At 46.8% G+C, this 20,138-nt stretch overlaps 2 protein-coding genes across 2 annotated transcripts; both read right to left on the bottom strand.

The window, feature by feature from the left end:
- Positions 1 to 180: 180 nt before the first annotated feature.
- On the bottom strand, positions 181 to 12,267 carry myo1eb (myosin IEb). The gene is made up of 27 exons (XM_018678774.2): positions 11,553 to 12,267; positions 9,095 to 9,232; positions 8,810 to 8,899; positions 8,083 to 8,177; positions 7,789 to 7,876; positions 7,513 to 7,602; positions 7,261 to 7,392; positions 6,942 to 7,076; positions 6,685 to 6,817; positions 6,268 to 6,464; positions 6,092 to 6,172; positions 5,513 to 5,599; positions 5,317 to 5,403; positions 5,055 to 5,222; positions 4,888 to 4,973; positions 4,636 to 4,717; positions 4,083 to 4,288; positions 3,858 to 4,002; positions 3,576 to 3,690; positions 3,314 to 3,483; positions 3,061 to 3,206; positions 2,399 to 2,545; positions 2,091 to 2,248; positions 1,939 to 2,013; positions 1,666 to 1,855; positions 1,185 to 1,360; positions 181 to 1,003 (listed from the first exon to the last, which is right to left on the bottom strand). The coding sequence occupies exons 1-27, from the start codon at positions 11,553 to 11,555 to the stop codon at positions 927 to 929; spliced, it is 3,297 nt and encodes a 1,098-aa protein (XP_018534290.1). The 5' UTR covers positions 11,556 to 12,267; the 3' UTR covers positions 181 to 926.
- Positions 12,268 to 12,617: 350 nt separating this feature from the next.
- On the bottom strand, positions 12,618 to 19,999 carry pi4kb (phosphatidylinositol 4-kinase, catalytic, beta). Its single transcript, XM_051076309.1, is given in 14 exon segments — positions 12,618 to 13,429; positions 13,508 to 13,628; positions 13,878 to 14,010; positions 14,107 to 14,372; positions 14,455 to 14,578; positions 14,759 to 14,863; positions 14,986 to 15,095; positions 15,621 to 15,848; positions 15,937 to 16,164; positions 16,762 to 16,806; positions 17,015 to 17,365; positions 18,040 to 18,563; positions 18,566 to 18,720; positions 19,878 to 19,999. Coding segments are annotated over 13 exon segments (2,544 nt in total). The 5' UTR covers positions 18,693 to 18,720; positions 19,878 to 19,999; the 3' UTR covers positions 12,618 to 13,247.
- Between the last annotated feature and the right edge of the window lie 139 nt (positions 20,000 to 20,138).

Consider the following 20,138-nt stretch of genomic DNA (forward strand, 5'->3'; position numbering starts at 1 on the left):
TGCTCATTTTAAATCAGATTAAATGTTATTTTTATGACAGATTAAAACGTCTGGTTATTAAAACTGACATGGGATCATTTTTCTGACCTCACAGATAAACTGATAAACTCTGGATCATCTTTAAATGTTTCTCTTTGGTCTTTTCTCACCTTGTTTGAGTCTCTCAGGTAGTCAGACAGGTTGATACTGAAATGTCAGTTTATTGGCTGTTGCAAGGTCACATGGTTGATCCTCTGAGCTAAAACAATATTCATGTTCAGTTCTTACAGATGTCTATAAAACAACAGAAATCTTATAAAACACTCAGCTGTTTGTTCTCTGCAAAAATAAACAGTAAATCAGGCTGATAGATACAGGAAATTGTCAGAAATATCAAAATAGTTTTCATCATTTATAGATTTAATTTTATTTTTCAATCAAAAGGTTAAAACCTGCAGATTTTCATCTTTAATATTTTCAGCAGTGACGTTCAGTTTTTACATGAATAAAATATTTTGATATTTTAATATTTTAAGGTTTAGTTTCTGTTTCTCTCTTCAACACTGCAGACTTAAACACCTTTTATAAAGCCAGCAGATACTTGCTGAAGTAAATATGTTGTTCTGTGAACACAGTGTGGTGCCTGTAATGAACACTGCAGCCTGTAGGGGGTGCTGGTCAGACTAAACTGAGTATTGTCGTGGTTTCCATGGTAACACTGATGTCAAATTTGAACTACTTTTGCAGCAGTTAGGAACACCTGACCTCTGACCTCTGGGGTGATGCATTCACTTGCAGACTAACAGCTGCGACATTTTTTTTTATGAATAAAACCATCATACTCAGTAATCAGCTGTTTCCTGTCAGATGGTGTGTTGAGAGCTCTGGTGACCTTTGACCACAGCTGCAGCAGCAGGTCAATGACCTCTGGCCCTTAGACACAAGGTCTAGATCTTCTCCACGTAGTTTCCTGGAAACATTCCCTCTCTGCCCCGCAACCGGCCGAACCACCAACCAGAGGGATCTGACGGCACAAACAGAGACCAAGGCTGAGGACCAGGTCTGTGGGTACTTATGAGGACCAGACACAGAGTATGACTCTACGTATGAGAACAAGAACCAGAAACTGAGGCCAAGTCTAACTGTACGTACATATGAGAACCAGAGAGTATCAGCAGCAGTAATTGTAGTACAAACAGCAGTACCTTCAGTGAGTATCTCGATGACATCATCAGCGTTGAAGCTCAGCTCGTCGGTGTCCTGGGCATCGTAGGCGTACAGAGCTCTGCACTGAGGAGACCGAGGCTTTGGTTTGGGAGCCGGTTTGGGTCGACCTGCTCCAGGAAGAGGCTTCACCTCCTTTGACCGGCGCCGCTGCATTCTGCAGGCAACACACAGGAGTTATAGTACTGTGTATTAGCAAACCAGAAAACGGGACACAGCTAACATGGAATCATGAGGTTTGATGGAACTGGAGAGCTGCTGGTTCCAGTCCCAGGTCAGCTGGGTTTGCTGCTGATGTGGTTTGAGCAAGGCACTGACTCCAGATCAGAGTACACCTGAGTTAGTGACACTGATGTGATGTCTGATCAAGCTGAAAGTCACATTTAACCTGACTGTACACAGTGTTATGGGGACAGTGGGTAGGTACTGCTTCTATTGGGTTGCTCCCTGCAGCTCTCTCACCCTGCAGCGCCCTGCTCAGGAACGTCCATGAAGCCCATGTCTTGGTGTTGTGGAGTGCGGTTGTCAGTGCGACGCTGGTTCTGGATGCGAGGCAGACTGGGCTGCTCCATGCTGGACTGCTGCCTCAGCAGGGAGCCTCTGGAGGAGGTGGAACCACCTCTGGGAGCTCCACCCCCTCTGGAGCGAGGAGCTGAGGAAATGAAAAATCATCTCAGACCAACGTTCAAAACAGCAGGTGACGTCCTGACACCTGACGGCTTTCTTAAATGGTACCTGAGCTGTAGTTGTTGCTGGGAGGAGCCTGGTTGCCCATGTAGCGACTCTTGCGGTTGTCCTTCCTCGTTGGTCCTACGAATCAAACAAACAGGAAGTGATGAGGGGAACACAGGAAGTTGTGACGTTGAGTGAATCAGGTCAGAACTTACGTGAATTCTTGGGGAGACCTGGTCCAATGGAGACCTGGAGGACCTTCCCACTGGGCTTCAGGACTGCCTCATCTCCCTGACCCACCTGGAACTGGATCTGTCTGGATCCTGAGGAACTGAATGGACCCCATCCACCCTTCTTCACCTTATACTCCAGACTGGAGATAGAGACAGAAGATCAGAAAACCATCAGACAACTGATTTTGTCAACAACAGACAAATGTGCAAACATGGAGGCTCTGGTGTAAAAATGATATGTACATAGTTTTTGTATTTCAGTTAAACAAAAAAAGTGTCTTAGCACTGACAGGTTGTTGAATTTGAGCGGCAGCTTCTTCTGAGTTTTGTCCTGATAACGTTTGACCAGCAGACTGAGGAACTCTGTTTTAAAGATGCTCTGAAGAACGCTGTCGTACTCCTCCTCATGGATGATGAAGAAGTCGTCCTGCAGAGTGCTGACAGGTGAGACAGATAGGTGAGACAGACAGAGAAACAGGATGAAACTGTGGTAATTCCAGTTGTAGCTGTGCCGCTGGTTAAAGCTCAAAGTCTGGTCCAAATTCTAGCACAAGTCTTGTTCGGATTCCGTCCCCAGTTCTAATTTTACTTCTGATCCTGTTTCTAGTTCTAGTTGTAGTCCTGCTCCTAGTTTCAGGTCTACTTCTAATCCTGGTTCCAGTTTTAGTTCTGATCCAGGTTTGAGTACTTATACTGCTTCTCTTGCTGGTTCTGATCCTAGATTCTAGTTCTAGTCCCAGTCCTGGCTCAAGTTCTAATTTTAGTTCTGACTCTGGTTATAGTTACAGATCTGTGGTGATAATTCCTTCCCTGTTTCTAGCCCTATTGGTGGTTCTAATGTTGGTTCTAGTAATGGTGCTGCTTCTAATCCTCTAATTTCCTGGAGCAGACCATAGTTGGAATTCTGGCCCCAGTTCCTCTTCTAGTCTTAGTTCTGGTTCTGGTCGTGTACCTCAGGGAAACAGACTGGATCTTGCTGAGCTCGATCTTCCTCTTGAGAACCTCCTGGATCTGACCTTTATCTGGACCCTGTTTCACCTTCTCTCGACCAATCAGGTACATGAACTTTGAGGTCAGGATAAGGTCTCGTTTCACCGACTGCGAGACAAGAACAGACAGACAGAACCAGAGAGAGTTCAGTCAGAATCTGAAAACCAGAAGAACTCTTGTGAAACGTGGTCTATGGTCTCTCCCTGAGTTTTTACCCTGAATCTTCGGTCATATTTCAACACTACATCAGCGAAGTCGATCCTCTCTCTGCGGCCAACGAACTGTCTGATTTCTGGATGGTTGTCTGTCCCAATGTAGTCACCCACAAAGTTCCTGTTGATGCTGTTTCTGCGGCGCTCCTTCTTGTTCAGCAGGACGTCCGATGCTGGAAGAAACCACTCATCACTTAGTAAAGAGGAAAACAATGTCCAATCACCTGCCAAATGAGGTTTATCCACGTATGAAAGACATTCTTACCTTCCTCCCTCATCTTGACGTACTTGCGGACAGCAATGTGTTTGCGCCACGCCTTCTGGATGACCCGAGCATAACCGTTGTACTTCCTCTCCCTCATCTCCTCTAGCAAGAAGAGCTGCAGAGAGGAAAACAACAAATATAAAGACAGAGACAGAGGAGGTAGCACTGAAACATGTCAACCTGAGGACCAGAACCCTACAGTCTAATCCAGGAGAGTTCTGAGGTTCTGGTTCAGGACTTTACAAGAGTATAAAACTCTTCCTGTGTGTGAGCGTTTCATACCGACTCTGGAGCTTTGATGAAGACTTTGGTCTTGCCGAGCTGGAACTGGTCCTGGTCCATATGTACAGAGTTGAGGAGGTGCAGGACTCCCTGACGCTCCTCACCCCTCCACCGAGGCCAGGTCTCCTTGGTCAAGATGGCGTACCTGCAGCACATTATTGTTACGATCAGTGTGTTTGAAGCAGCAGCGCAGTGCACAGGGTGTTACCACGTTTGACCTCTGACCTCTGCAGGAACTTGTTGAAGACTCGTCTGTAGGCGTATCCGGCCCGGCGGACTCTAATATTCTCTCGGAGGCCCAGATACTCCACTTGATGTCGAACCCGGTTCTCCTCCCAGTCCCGAGGCTTTTTGGTCTCGTTGGGTTTGATGCAGCGGATGTAGTGGGGGGTGCACTTCATCAGGGTCTGGACCAGACTGTTTGCTTGTTTCTGGGGGGGGGGGGGTGTTACCTGTTACCTGTTGCACCTTACAGCAGTATTGGAGACTATGAACCTGGAGGGTTTCAGTCTGCTCAAAAACCAAAGTACACTGTTCCAGAGAAATCTTTAGCTGATCAAGAAGCCAAAGTCGTCAAAACTAAACTTGAAGCTTTTCTAACGTCTGCAGCTTAGCCTGTGTTTCTGACTTGGGTTGTTGGTTCCATATTGGATCCAGTCTCAGGTTACCCAGATTTGGAACTAGAACCTGAACCAAAATGGAACCAGCCATCTGAACCCAACCTGAGTCTGAACCGATCCACCTGTCAGTCCTGAAACAGCAGGTGTCTCTCTCTCACCTTGATCTTACTGCTGGCGGTGGACGGACGCCCTCTCTTCTCCGCCTCCAGGTTCTCAGGGAACAGCGCTCTGATGAACGGACTGACAAAATACATGCATACGTTACTCTTACTGTAATTGTGAGGACATACTGCATTCTCTTAATTCCTGATCCAAACATAGACCTGGTTCCAACCTGAACCTTAAAACCAGGTCTGAACCTGAACCATCTCAAAGCAGAACTGTTTTCTCTACGATGGTTCTGAACTTACAATTCGCTGCCCTGCATCAGCTCAATGATGTCGTTAAACAACACATCTCTGTTCCTCTCACAGAAACCGCTGACATCATACGACACCTGGGCAGGTAGACAGACAGGTAGACAGTTACTGAATGTCTGTGACAGGCAGGTGAGCAGGTGTACAGGTGTACTCAGTACCTTCCCGGCGTAGTGGTGGACGATGAATCCTCTGTTCCAGCTGCTGAAGTGTTCGTGAGATCCGATCTGTCCCTGGAGTTTCTGCAGCAGAGTTTGATCTGCTCCCTCACCTTTAGCGTGCATTGTAGCACAAACATCATCCAGGATACTCATGATCCCAGGTGGATTCTGGGAGATTATCAGAGGGATACAGACAGAGGGATGAATGACTATATACAGACAGTGTCAAATCTGAGTCCTGCTCTCTGATTGGCTGACTCACCAGTTTGGACTCGATGAGGTCACAGACCACCTTATTGTTAAAATACTCGATGGGCGTCCATTTGATTCCCTCCTGAACATATTCTTCCTGCAGAGACACAAACACAGCATCAGCTTCTGTTTTATTTCTGATCATAGGAGAGAACTGACGATGAAACTCGATGATGTCATGTGATGGTGTGATGATGTCATGTCACCTGTTCTGCCTTTAGTGTGAGTTCAATAAAAATCTGCTGCAGCTTTTCGTTGACGAAATTAATGCAGAACTGTTCAAAGCCGTTTTGCTGAAAGAAAGAAACAGAAGTCTCTCAACAAATGATCAGATACACAGTCAATCAATCAATCGATCAATACATTAATCAAACTGACAGTAGTCACAGTATCCAGGAGAGTCTTGTGTCTCTTAAGGAGTCTGTTTTAGGAAATCTTCTGACTCCACCTGATCACTGAGGGTCAGTACCTGTTCTCACCAGCAGAGGTCAGCACTCACACAGAGAATTTAAACCTATGGTGATTTCCTACATTTCCCCAAATACCATTCATTAACCCTAAAGGGAACAGAGCAGGAACTTGTAGAGATCAGTTTTATGGTCAAGTGTGTGTTCCTGTAGTTCTATCTTTATGAGGATTTGGCACAATACACCTGGAGAGCAGTGCTCAGCAGTCAGGACACTGTTGTTCAGTCTCAGTAACTGCAGATTAAGACTTAGGGCAGGGGTCAGGACTAGGTTTAGACTAAGGGGTTTAATTGACTTTGACAACAAACGTGTTTGTACCTGGAAGATCTCGAAGCCGTAGATGTCGAGGACGCCGATGTTGAACTCCTCCTGGTCCTTCTGCATGGCTTTATTAATACACTGAAACACAGAAACACAATGAGTCACGGAATAAACTGAAGAGTAAATCTCAGATTCTAAAATGAGACGTGAGCTGTGTGTTGAGGAGAACTGACATCGACGAGGAAGTCAAAGAGTCGGGCGTACAAAGCTTTGGACAGGGCATCTCTGGAGAAACAGGCCTGCTCCGTGTTCAGGGTGACGGAGATGGACTCGGTCTTCCCGCCCCACTTACTGTCCATGATCCTGCTGGTCAATTTACTGCAGAGACCGTCCTGAGGGATCCCCAACAGGAAGGCCGGGAAGGCCAGGACTAAGGAGACAGAGGGAGACAATGTCAGCATCAGGGACCATCGGGAACCATAGAGAACCATCAGGAGCCATCAGGGACCACCAGGAACCAACGAGAACCATCAGGAACCATCAGGAACCTTCAGGGACCATCAGGAACTCACAGACAGGTAAACACATCAAAGAAACGTCCAAAGTGGGGGGTGTAAACAGGACTGTGTAAGTGTAGTTGAGTCTCTTACAGTCCTGGCTTTCGACCACAGCGTAGTTGTTCTCCTCTCTAAAGCTGATGTTTCCCAGGTGGAGAATTCCTGCGACGAGCTGAAGAACTGAATCCTGATCCTCCACAGACAGACCCACTACTGACATCGCTCCCTGAGAGACAGGTATGGGTCAGACAGACAGGTACAGACAGATAGGTAAAGACAGGTACAGACAGACAGATACAGACAGACAGGTAAAGACAGATACAGACAGGTGCAGACAGACAGGTACAGACCATAGTATCAGAGAACTCCTTCTTGTCGTTGACATCCTCCACTGTGTAGGTTCCTGATTGGTTGAGGTAGTAGTAGTAGTCAGGGGTCGTGACCCCAAGGTTCTCCCTCTGCTCCCCGCTTGCCCCCGCCAACAGCTGAGGACAGAGATCAGAGGACAGAGGTCACAGAGAGGTCAGAGGTCATAGAGAGGGGGATACTGAACCAACCAGAAATGTCTTCAGTCGACCTGTTCAGTAATAAACCCAGGTACATGTTGCAGTACATGTTGCAGTACCTGGTAGTACATGTTGCAGTACCTGGTAGTACATGTTGCAGTACCTGGTAGTAGATGTGGAAGTTTCTCTCTCCAGGATTTTGTGAAACAACTCGACTTTTCTCCAACAGGAAGTTGGATATTTTCCCTCCATCAGGAGCTCCTCCTCGACTGAACTGGATCTCAAAGTATTTACCCTGAGAGGAAGAGGAGGAGGAGGAGAGGAGAGGAGAAGGAGGAGGAGACACATCTGAATAAAGTCTGTTCATCTATAAATCTAAACGTATATATTTGTGTATTTGTGTATTTGAACTCACAAATCTGCTGGAGTTGTTGTTGCGGACAGTCTTGGCGTTACCGAACGCCTCGAGCAGAGGGTTGGACTGAAGGATGATGTCTTTAACATGCTGCACAAACACACATCTACAGCAGTTACCATGGTGACAGTACTAATATCTGTGGTACTACACGTAGTACTGCATGGTGGTACACAGATCCAAGTTTTTCTCAGATTCAGATTCAGACTTTTTCATAAGAGCAGTACTCTTTGCAGTATTCTGTGCAGTAGTCTGTGCAGTTATCTGTGTACTGACCTGTACTTTGTCTCCTCCTCCTGACACCTTGGACACGTAGCTCATGATGTATTTGGCTGCAACTGTTTTTCCAGCTCCGCTCTCACCACTAAGATTCAAACAGCAAAGATTCACACAGCAAAGATTTTAGCATCTTTAAGGCCTCACTGAGTCTTTATCTGTGATTTGACTGAATTCTATTTTCTGAAAATCTTTAGATGACTTGCTGCAGAAACTTCTTTGTTGTTTATTTATTGTTTATTTGTTGTGTCAGCTGATGATGTCACAGGTAAACAGTCTTAAAGCTCCACCCACCTGATGATGACACACTGGTTCTCGCTGTCAATCATCATGTTCCTGTACATGTTGTCAGCCAGAGCGTAGATGTGAGGGGGGTTCTCATACTGGGCCTGTGGGGAGGGGGGCAGTGAGATGTTGATGTTGTTGTTGTTGGATGTTGTGTTGATTTTGATGTTGATGTTGTTGTTGTTGTTGTTGTGTTGTTGTTGTTGTGTTGATGTTGTATTGGTGTTGTGTTGATGTTGTGTTGTTGTTGTTGTTGTTGTGTTGTTGTTGTGTTGTTGTGTTGTTGTTGTGTTGATGTTGATGTTGTTGTTGTTGTGTTGTTGTTGTGTTGATGTTGTTGTTGGTGTTGTTGTTGTTGTGTTGTTGTTGTTGTTGTTGTGTTGATGTTGTTGTTGTGTTGATGTTGTTGTGTTGTTGTTGTGTTGTTGTTGTTGTTGTGTTGATGTTGATGTTGATGTATTGGTGTTGTGTTGATGTTGTTGTTGTGTTGTGTTGTTGTTATGTTGTTGTTGTATTGGTGTTGATGTTGTTGTTGTGTTGTTGTTGTGTTGATGTTGTTGTTGTGTTGTTGTTGTTGTGTTGATGTTGTTGTTGTGTTGATGTTGATGTTGTATTGGTGTTGTGTTGATGTTGTTGTTGTTGTGTTAATGTTGTTGTTGTGTTGAATGTTGTTTGTGTTGTGTTGATGTTGTTGTTGTGTTGTTGTTGTGTTCCAGTGTGAGTGTTGTTGTCGTACCGCTCCCTGGTACAGCTCCACCTCTCTGTCTGTGAAATATGGAAGCTGTTTGAACGGATTCACTGAGATCAGGACTGGACCGATGTAGGTCTGATACAGAACCAGGTAAAGGAACAAAACCAGAACCAGAACCAAACCAGCACCAGAAGCACCAGGTTTATCTTCCTGATGTTTCTGACTCTGATCTGCAGCTCAGACTTTTCATGTCACTGAGCCAGAAACTGATTCAGCTGATGATGATGAATGATGAATGAGTGATGATGATGAGTGACAGGGTGAGGATACAAAGATGTAGTCGTCCATGTATCTTTTCTTCAGGTTGTCTGTGATGGCGTCCTCGTTGATCTTGGACAGCAGCACCATGTCATCCACCCCGCTCACCTTCACATTCTGAGCCTGCCAATGGTAACGCTCCTTACTGCCCTGAGGGGGGAGGGAGGGGGACAGAGTCAGACCTGGTCTAACATCTGGACAGGTGTGTAAAGCTGAAATTGTTTTTATATAGAGAAAAGTCAGGATGTTTATGAATCTTATATAAATAAATAGATTTTTCTTCTGGCTGCTCAGGTGAGTTTTTTCACCTGAGTGTCTCTGAAGACGTCATCTGATGTTTCTGTTTAAGCTGATGATTGAATTAATTAATGAACAAATTGTCTGATGAATGTAAAATGAAGCTGATGTGAACGTGTGAAACAGTTCAAACATCGGTCAAACATTAAACCAACAACAGGAACTAAATAATAAATGTCCTGTGAAAACCAGCAGCTCCAACCAGGACCAGCTCTGAGACTCTGACACCGACTAGGTTTACGTCAACGACCCAGGTCCTTCATCTTCATCTTCATCATGAGTCTGAGTCTGTGTCTCTGTTGGTCAAACCTCGAGCCGACAAACAGGAAATCTCAGAGTGATCTTTGACATTTCACAACAATCTGTTGCTTTCTGAGTCAGTTTTAGATTCTGTTTCTGGTTTAAAGACCTTCATGGTCTGACACCGGCCTGCTCCCCTCACATGTTTAACACGTCTGAACCTAAACTCCTCACTCAGGACTAAAGCAGCTTTTAGCTCCGTCTGTCGGTGGAGCTGTGAGTTACTTTTACTGATCTTAATCAACATGTCAGACAGTTTGACTCTGCTTTATTATTATTATTAGTTTATTATCTCTCACTCACTGTGCAGCATTATTTCACTCAGGGTCACTACTCTGCAAAGTCAGTGTTCAAATACAGTCTGTTACTAAAGGCCTGTTTATATTCTTCATTGTGTTTATTATATTTCATTATACATCATCTTGTTTATATCTTTATATATCTGTGTAAATTTCCTGCTGTGGAACACATGGCGGATCTCATCTGATGCTTTTAGAGTTTTATTCTATTTTACTGTTTTTAATGTTCAGCTCTTTATTTATTCTGTTGACTCATTAGTCGACTGTGAAACACTTTGAACTGCAACAACCTGTAACTAAGGAGCTGTGCTAATAAAGTTTGATCAATCTTCATCATCTTCATCTTCAGGACAGAGGACAGGAGGAGAGTTAGAGTCAGTTTGTTCAACAGGATGAAGAAACAGCTGGAGATCACTGAGCCTGAGTGTGTGTGTGTGTGTGTATGTGTGACCCCCCCGAATTCCCAGCATTCCTCTTTCCTGTGGGATCTTGTTGAGCTGAGACGTCCCGACACGTTCGCCTCGACACGCCGCGCTGCAGGACGCTGCATGCTACAGAGGGAGGGTGTGTGTGTGTGTGTGTGTGTGTGGTGTGTGTGTGTGTGTGTGTGTGTGTTTTACTCTACTTGTGGGGTCCGACAGCTTCACAGCTGGAAGGTTTAAAAGGCTGTTTGAGGGTCAGAGACCATTTAAAGCTGCAGATGTGATCAATAACTGATCAATAAATCTATTAACTGATCAAATCACAGAACAGAACAGCAGCTGTTGTGATAGATTATGGATTCATGTTTGTGTCTCAGCTCCTCTGATGTGACGACGCCATGACAACAACTAATCAATCAATCAATCAATGAAAACACAGGAAGAACTGCACGAGGCCAGGTCGACCTGTTCAGGGGCCCTGGAGTAAAGAGTTGTAGTTTGGCCCCACAAAGAGACTCGACCTGGACTCAGACTCAGACACTGACACTGATATAAACATAAACATAAATAAATAAAATTTCTCTTCTGATTCGTCCATTGAGTCAAATTAAAACAAACTGAAGTGTGACTCTCTCAGGCTCCTATACTCAGTCCTGGAGGCCTCCTGAGGGTCCCTGGGCCACAGGTTGAATACCCAAAGGTCAAACTGTCACCGACTGTTTCCATGGTAACGGGCAAGAAATGTCTGAACTGGTGAGTTTAGAAAAACATTCAACTGTGATTTATTTATTAACCCCTGTTGTATTCTATTTTATTCAGAATTTGTTTTTTTATTTAATGTATTTATATATTTTTTATTTTCTATTTTCTATTCTTCATTTTCTGGCTCATCAGTTCATTTCTAACTGAAACATTATTTGATCTGTTTCTTTGTTTTTGTTTTGTTTCTTTTAGTTTAAACAAACAGCAGCAGAGAATCTGATCTGGGATCTGATCCTGAACAAACTGAAGCTCAAGAGTTTCACAGTAAACCAGGACCAGACCCAGGACCAGGTCCAGACCCAGACCCAGGTCCAGGACCAGGTCTTAGAGTCCTGTCAGTGCTGATCAGTTCTTAGTTTGGAGGCTCAGAGTAAAACTGGGTGGACTCACCATGTCTGCTGCTGCCTTCACTTCCTGCTTCTGCCAAAAGTTGAGAAATCTTGGTCTGGTCTCAGGTGGATCCAGGTGGACTCAGACTGGACCTGGATGAGTTGAGTCCGGATCAGATGGGTTCAGTTTTGAGGACTCAGGCTGATTCTGGAGCTCTAGACATTTTCCTCTGTGTTTCCGTCAGTTTTTCTTCCTTCACTCTTCAGCCTCTCAAGTCTCTGCAGGTGTGGGCAGGTAAAGCCCTGCCTCCTCCCCCTGCCTGTGGAACTCTGGGTAATGGAGTCTCTAAATGAAGCACAGGTGGAGCTCTGCTGCCCCCTGGTGTCAGGACACAGGATCGCAGCAGGAGTTCATTTTAATTATTAACCACACGTCAGTGAACAGACGTAAACTGAGTTTGAATATTTTACAGTGAAGTCACTGTGACCTTTGACCTCTTCAAGAGACTCAGTTTAAACTGTGTCTGTTTTTAAAACCGGGATCTACGATGACACCCAGAACCACCCGGCCTCTGAACCAGAACCACAACCACAGACCCTCAGATCAGACAGAGTGCGTGATGGGAGTCTGACACACCTGTTTCCTATTTCACCTGCAGACTCCACCCCCTCTGGTCTGAAGGTCATGATAATGTTCAAACTGCAGTTTGTCATTAACAGGAACTGAAACTGGCCTCAGGCAGACCTGGACCTGGACCTGGTCTCTGAGGAAACTCACTGTGAAACCTAAGACTCTGAGGATTAAAAACCTTGTTTCAACTGTCAGGAGTAGAAATCCTTTATTTATCGACCCTCAGCAGCTCTGGTCCTGGTCCTGGTCCTGGTCTCAGGACTGATCAGATTCAGATTCAGTCTGTCTCTACTGAGAATTTAATGTTTAAAAGCACTATTATTTTCATTATTGATTATTAGTTATTGATCATTTTGTCTAGAAAAAGTCAGAAAACAGTTTAAAATACTCGTCATCATTTCCACAGATCAACGTGACGTTTGATTCAGTTTATGGTCACATGACAAAGAAAAGCAACAAATCAGTTGATCGATCAGTCGATCAGCTGATTGATCATCATCATTAAAAACTTTAATCAGATCAACAGGTTCAACATGTTCAGGTGAGACAGGTGGAGCTGCAGGTGAACACTGGTTTGTTTTAATGGTTTAAACTGAACAACACAATCTGCAGTTAAAGGGCTGAAACATGAAAACAGCGGTATGGTCCTTTAAAGAGTCTGTGGTTTTATTCCTCCGCTTCCTGTTTCCACCTGTAAAAACCTGCCGAGAGTTCACATTTCAATCTAAAAGTGGGGCTGCTCTCTGATTGGCTAAGAGTCCGACTGAGCAGCCAATGAGAGACGTCTGCTCAAATATGGAAAAAGAAGAAGAGGAGGAGAAAGAGGAGGAGGAGAGCTGAAACTAAACAAGACGAATAAACAGAAAACACAAAATACTTCAAAGAAAAAAGACAAAATGATAAAAAGATTCAACTGATGGAGAAAGAAAGAAAAGAAGAAGGAGGAGGAGGAATTAGAATAAAATAAAGACGAACAGAGGAGGCTCATGGTCTCTGCAGTCGAGTTATAAAACCTGGAGGTTCAGTCTGTAGACAGTCTGCATTTGTTCTGCTGCTCTCTCTCTCTCACACACTCACACACTCACACACACACACACACACATTCTCTCTGGTCACATGATCAGGTCACATGATGCCATTGGTGAGGTACTGGAAGCCGTCGTATAGTTTGGTAGTGAGTGATCTCATTGATCCGTCCACCAGCTGATCGATCAGCAGCTGCAGCTGCTCCTCCGTCAGACTCATGTGGAAACGCTCCTTCAGACCTCGCATGGTGCTGGAGCCATGGAAACAGGGCAGCTGGGAACCTGGGGGGTGTGAACAGTCAGGTGAGTCAGGACAGTGATGTCATAACCATACAGTGTCGCTCAGGTGTGTGTCGGTACCTTGTTGCATGATCTCCACGATCTGCAGAACTCGGTCCATGTGTTTCCTGGCTGCGATCAGACCCTGAAGCATCAACATCTTATAGTAGTTAAACATGTCGCCGTCCGGACCCCCCATCACCTACAGAGACACAAAGACACAGAGACACAAAGACAGAGACACAGAGACAAAGAGGTTTCAGTAAAAATACATCACTGATCCCTGTTGCCGTTTATCATAAATAAATCTGAAGAATCTCCTGAAGAACTAAACCCTCCTGAAGAGTAAACTCCACATGAGACCGTCTTGGACTTCATTAGAATCTCCTAAAGGAAAACTAGAACATCCACGATGACCGCTGGAACCTCACTGTGACCAGGAGACACTCACATCTACGAACTCTGTGGTGAGTTTGAAGGCGGACGTCTCAAAGCCAAGGTTTTTGGGCGAGCTGGAGAGGATGAAGCCGAAGTCGATGTGGATGATGTGACCGTCAGCGTCCAACAAGATGTTCCCGTTGTGTCTGAGAGGAGAGACAGGGAACATCAGAATACATTCTCTACTGCCTTTTCTCAGGCTGACAGATCAGTGTTCAGTGAATCAGGTGACCTCAGCTCACCTGTCTTTGACCTGCAGCAGGTAACAGATGAGGCTGTACCCGGCGCAGCTCTGGACGAAGTTCCTCTGAGCGGTGAGGAACTCCTCGGTGGTCGTGGCACCGTGTTCCTGTAGGAAGTAGTCGAGCAGAGACAGCTGACTCTGCTTCTTCACCTGATGGAGCGACACGGCGTTCACCACGGGCTCGATCATCCCGCTGTCCGACGACAGCACCAGGATCTTATAGGGTTTTATCCAGAGGGGGACACGCTCCTGCTCCCAGATAGACTGTGGGGGGGCAGAGGACAGGTGAGTTCACTGCGGTTCATTGGTCGGGTTTAGTGTGATCTCAGTGATGTCACGGCGTTACCTTCAGCTGCTGCAGCACCTGGAAGGCGAGCAGCTCCTGCCGCAGGTCATCTCCACATTTAACAATGACAGACAGAAGCCTCCAGTTAGGAAGGTGACCGTAAGGAGATCCTTCTCTGATCCTCCTGCAGGTGAACAACACGGAGAGGTCAGAGGTCAGAGGTGAAGCATCAATCAAAGCTGAAGAACCAGCTGAGTTCAAGTTATAAAAGTCTAAAATATCTGCTGATGTCTGAGCAGATCTTTCATCAGAGAAGCTCAGATTTTCATTGTGAGGACATGTCCCTGAAGGCAGCACCACCTACCGGACCTTCTCCTCCCAGGGCTCCTTCAGGGCCACGGCTGACGGGTCCTCAGGGTCCCGTTTAAAGGTGGTGGGGGCCTGAGCGAGCTGCTCCGACAGACGCCGCCTGAAACACCAAGACACAGAAACGGAATCAGAGAGAACTGTGTGTACTGTATGCATACTCTGTGTACTGTTTTAACTCGGTGTGTACTCTGTGTTTACTCAGTGTGTACAGTGTGTACTGACCTGATGTCTCCGGCTGCGATGAACACCGGCTCTTTACTCTCCAGACTGGTGATGCTGTCGACTGAGAACTGGCTGATGTTGTCGCAGCTGTTGGTGTGAACCTCTGGGAGCTGAGGGCAGAGACAGACCAGTCTACATTCAGGACTCTGTGGACCAGGTGGACTTACATACAGGACTCTGTGGACCAGGTGGACTCAGTGTGTAACAGCTGAACCTGAGCAGAAGTTAAATATTTAACCCTGTGGTTCATCAGTAAAATGTTCAGATGAACTGTGGTGAAACTTCCTGCGGCTGGAAACAAGCCTCACGTCCAACGAGCCAATCAGAACCAGCCTGTTTCTCCTCTGAGTGAATCTCAGTATGAACCTGTGCTGAAGTGCTTCTCTCTTCATCACTAGCTTAGCCTAGCTTAGCTTAGCCTATTTACCTGGGAGCTACTACTGTCTCCACTTCCTGTGACTGCCATTTCAAATTAAAAAGCCCTCAGCAGACTCAGCAGATGAAGTCATGGTCTGGTTTTCTCTTCCGTCGTCTGCTCTGATCAGGTTTCTACTTCCTGCTTCTCTTCCTTTGCATCTACTCAAACCATCTGTTTTTCTCTCTGCTCTGACATCACTTCCTGTCTGTGGTCTCACCTCCACCTGCAGCTCTCCGATGTCGTCCACGGACCAGGCCTCGTCATCGTTGTCGTAGTTGGGGACGATGGAGAAGCTTCCGGCTCTCTGCTCCGCCGTCATGCCGCAGTCCGGCAGGTTCTCCACAGAGCGCGTGCTCCTTATCCGGTTCTCCGGGATCCGGATCGGAACGCTGGAAGTCTCGAAGTTCTCGCACTCCAGAACCTCCACGTAGATCAGGTACGGAGCCTGAGAAGGTCACAGAGAAGGTCAGGACGGGTCAGGTGACCTCCAACATCATCGTCTCACAGCTCACCTTCCTCCACCCGTGTCTCACCTTGTCCTTGGAGTTTAACACCACGGCCTGAGTGTGCGGCACTCGGACCACGTGGTGGTCGAAGGCGGCCGTCGGCAGCCACACTCGAGCCGGCAGCTTGTGGTTCAGCAGCGACAGCTCAGAGATCAGACGCTGAGTTTTCTGCTCTTTGGTCGGAAGAGTCGCCAAACGCTTCCCGATCCCCATCAGAGACTTAATGAACTCCCTCTGAGGAGCCAGACGCACTGGCTGCAGGGAGGGAGGGGGAGGAGGAGGAGGAGAGAGGAGAGAGGAGGAGAGGGAGGAGAGAGGAGGAGAGGAGGAGGAGGAGTGTGTTTGTGTCACAGATCAACAGGTGAAGGTTTGATGTTCGTGTTTCAGGTTTGTGTTTGATTCTTTTCTCTGGTTTCACTTCATTTCTATAAAAATCTACTTTTTGTCTCTTTAGACAAAAGAAAATAAAATAAAAACAGAAGCAGAGCTGCAACAAGTGATAACAACTACTTTTAAAAAGAAATAATCGTTTAATTTTAAAGGTAAATATTTCTGTAACATCATCAGATTCATCAGAAACAAACATAATGAAATAATTTGTATCTGGTTCTGTGTCAGATTCAAACATCAGACCTGACACACGAACAGAATCATCACTGATCTGAGCTCAGTTTGTTTCTGATTCACCCACAAACAGATGATTGGATCCAACAGAAAAACTGAGTGAAGTTTCAGACGTTTTTATTTCCTGAAGGTCTGAGACTTCACACTCAACCACAACCACAACCCACAGACTTCATTTCCCACAATGCACCCTGGAGCGAGATCAGAACAGGAAGCTGGTGAACTTACGGGACCAATCTCAAACTCCAGACTGTCCGAGCTGGAGCTGCTGTCCTGGAGGTCAGAGGTCAGAGGGTTTAGAGCCACGTGGACTCACATGGAGAGATCAGATCAGTTTGCTTCTTTCAATCTATATTTAATAATAACCCCCCACCCTCAACCCTGCGGTGTGGTGTCCCAAAACCACAACCAGACACAATGAAGTCCCTGGACCTGGACCTGACCCTGGACCAGCAAAACGCTGTGACCCTGGTGCACTTACCTCGTCCTGGCTGCTCTCCACCTTCGGGTTACTGGCCGTCCTCTTCAGGTTGCTGCTCAGGCTGATGCTGACCGTGGCGTCAGACTTGGAGCGCTGGTGAGTCCGTTTGGAGGGCGACAGGCTGTGTTCTCCTCCGCTGGCTGGGGACGTGACGGGACAGAAAGGCGTCAGGGTCAGGGGGTCTCTGCGAGCTCGAGGCCCAGCCGGTTTGAGCTCGTCAGACAGGATGAGTTTCCTCAGTTTGGTTCCTCTTGAGTGACGCTGGGTGGAGATGTGCATATCGGAGGAGTAGGCTCCGAGCAGCCAGGCACACTGAAGACTGAAGGAGATGCTCTGTCTGCAGCGGTGAACCTGCAGGCGACACGTAGGGTTTAACAACACAACATTCAGAGGAAACCTCACCTGTAAAGACTCAGAGGTTAGAACATCTGACCCAGGATCAGTGGAGCTGTGAGGGTCCAGACTCTAGTTGGTGTATCTGTTAGTGTGTGGTGTGGACACACTGTAAGAACACAACTGCGACAATCTGATGTCACCTGTCCTCAGGTGTGTCTCTCTCATGTTTTCTACATCAGTTAAGATTTTTAAAATCTGTTAGTGTGTGACAGACAGAGTCAGAAACGTTAAGACTCGTCAGACAGATCTTAACGTCGTCTGATATCATGTCGAACAGCAGAGTTTTCTGTCTGTGGCTCTCAGACATTAAAACATGTTCAGTCGACTTCTTTCTCTCAGTTTCACGTCTCCGTCTCTTTTTCTAACGCTCTGACTCTGATCTTAAACCAGATGAAGGATTTTAGTCCTCAGACATTTGGATCTTCAGGAATCAGAGAAACAAGCTTAGCTAACATTAGCAGCAGCTCCGCTAACAGCCACTGAAGGAATCTGAACCTCCGGATGAAACGAGTTGTTGATCAGTGATTCTGTCTCGGCTGGATGTTGTCTGTACTTGTAGAAAATCCTGGAACACTGATATAATTGGCTGTATGAAGTTAAACCCCACCCCCTGCCAAGGCCACACCCACCACATATGGCTTGATGGCGTCTCCGACGTCCTCGTCCATGTGAATGTACATGTTGAGCAGCTGGGGCAGGTAGAAGTCCACGTCCTCGTGGGGGAAGCTGAAGAGCCGGTTGCCGATGTAGGCCTGGACACCGGGCTCCTTCGAGTTGTGCAGGTAAGAGATCGCCATAGAGACATCGAACAGTTTGGACTCGAACAGGCGGAGCAGCCATGACTGTTTGGAGGGATTGTGTCTCTGCCGCCGCCGGGCGCTCTTCACCGAGCCAGGGGCCACGCCCTCAGGGTCGTCCACCTCCTCGCGGATCTTCAGTGGTTTCACCGTGGGGGTCAAGGCAGGGGCGGGGGGCCCGGGGGGGTCCTGCCCCACCCTGTCCTGCGGGTCGGTGACATCACCCTCCACCTGCTGCAGCTTCACCTTCTGCAGAACCTCCTGACACGCCCGCTGGGCCACCTCAGCATCGATCACCAGGCTGAGCTCCCCCACACCCTCACTGATCACACCCAGAGGGGGGGTGACGGCCGGGGGGGGCCACAGGACGAGGAGGGAGTGGAGGGGAGGGACAGGGAGGGGGAGGAGGAGATGGAGAGGGAGGGGGAGGGGCTGTTCTGATCGGAGGGGGTCGGGGAGAGATCCGGCTCGGTGTCGTCCATCATGGCCGCTCGGAAGCTCCGCCCTCCTCCTCTGGAATGGACAGGAAGAAGCAGAAAGGTCAAAGGTCAGAGGTCAGGAGTCAGTACACTTTACCAACATACAGCCGTGGTTCACGGTCAGATCAATCTACAGCAGCCAATAATCAATCAGTCGATCAACAGAAACGTGGTCTGGGTTCAGTTTGTTGTTCAGTCTGTAAACCATTGGGGGGGGGGGGGGAGTCATTACTAACTTTTACAGTTTAACTTCTTTTTTTAAACACGTTTGTTTTGTCTTTATCTGTTGCTCGGCCTCAGTCAGCTGATCGACAACAACAAGCTCAGGACTAAACAAAGACGATTCTGATTGATCCCGTATTTATTTATTAAAGTGCGTGTAATCTGTGATGATCAGTTCAACATCTGCTCATCGTTTGTTTGTTTCTGATCTCACCTCATTCATCATGTGTCTGTCTGTGCAACCAGGACATTATCAAACTGACTGATTGGTTGATCGGTTGGTCTGTAGCGTAGATTATTAGTTTCTTCACAGACTGGAACTCGTCAGTGAAACAGGAGGACCAGGTGATCTGGTTTCTGTTGTTGTTGATCAGCTGATGTGTTTGTGTTAAATCTCTCAGCTGAGACCTGAGGAACAATCAGCTGATTCACTCATGTAAATCCGGATCCATCTGGTCCGGGTCTGTGCCTGAGTCCACAACAAAACCCTTAAGTTTAAGTCCTCTGCTCAGTGGTGTTAGCCTAGCGTTAGCTTGACACAAAGAGATGATAAAGTGTTTAAAAGCTCCGACACATCCGTTAGTATCTGACGGACAGTTAGCCGACAGCTAACCGACAGTTGCAGAGTTATCCGGGGATCAGTGAGGGGGTTAGTTACCCGGCTGCTAGTTAACACGCAGTTACCGTTAACCAGCCAACTAAACAGTAGCACTGTTAGCCTCCATCACAAACTCAGCACCCAGCAGCTAACCAGCTACATGCTAACTCAGCGCTCTGCTACTGTTTTTAATACGAACACTGTAAGCATTAGCATTAGCATTAGCCGGCAGATGTCGGGCCAACTGTTGCTAACTCCGCTCAGCTGTTTTCAAAGCTTGATGCTAAGCTAGCGCTAGAAGCGTCACAGTCACAGGTCAGTTTGTCAGGTAGAGTGACGTGTCAGAGGGTTTCCAGGTGAGTCGGTGTTACCTGGTGACGGTTTAGTGGCTCTGAAATAATGTTTTAAATCCAGTTCGTCTCCATTGATTCTGTCTCTTCATCTCAGCTGCAGCTAACAGACAGCAGGGGGCGCCGCTCTTCTTCTGCTGCTGCCACTGTTGCTTCCGGTCTGACGTTGGTGTTTCAGCGCCATCTGCTGCACCGGAGAGGACTCACCTGAATCTAACGCCACAGTCAAATATTATTAATTATAATCTAAATAAACCTCAGTCACGTGCTGAGTCTCTCCTC

Source organism: Lates calcarifer, linkage group LG15 (assembly GCF_001640805.2).
Source record: "Lates calcarifer isolate ASB-BC8 linkage group LG15, TLL_Latcal_v3, whole genome shotgun sequence".
NCBI lineage: Eukaryota > Metazoa > Chordata > Actinopteri > Centropomidae > Lates > Lates calcarifer.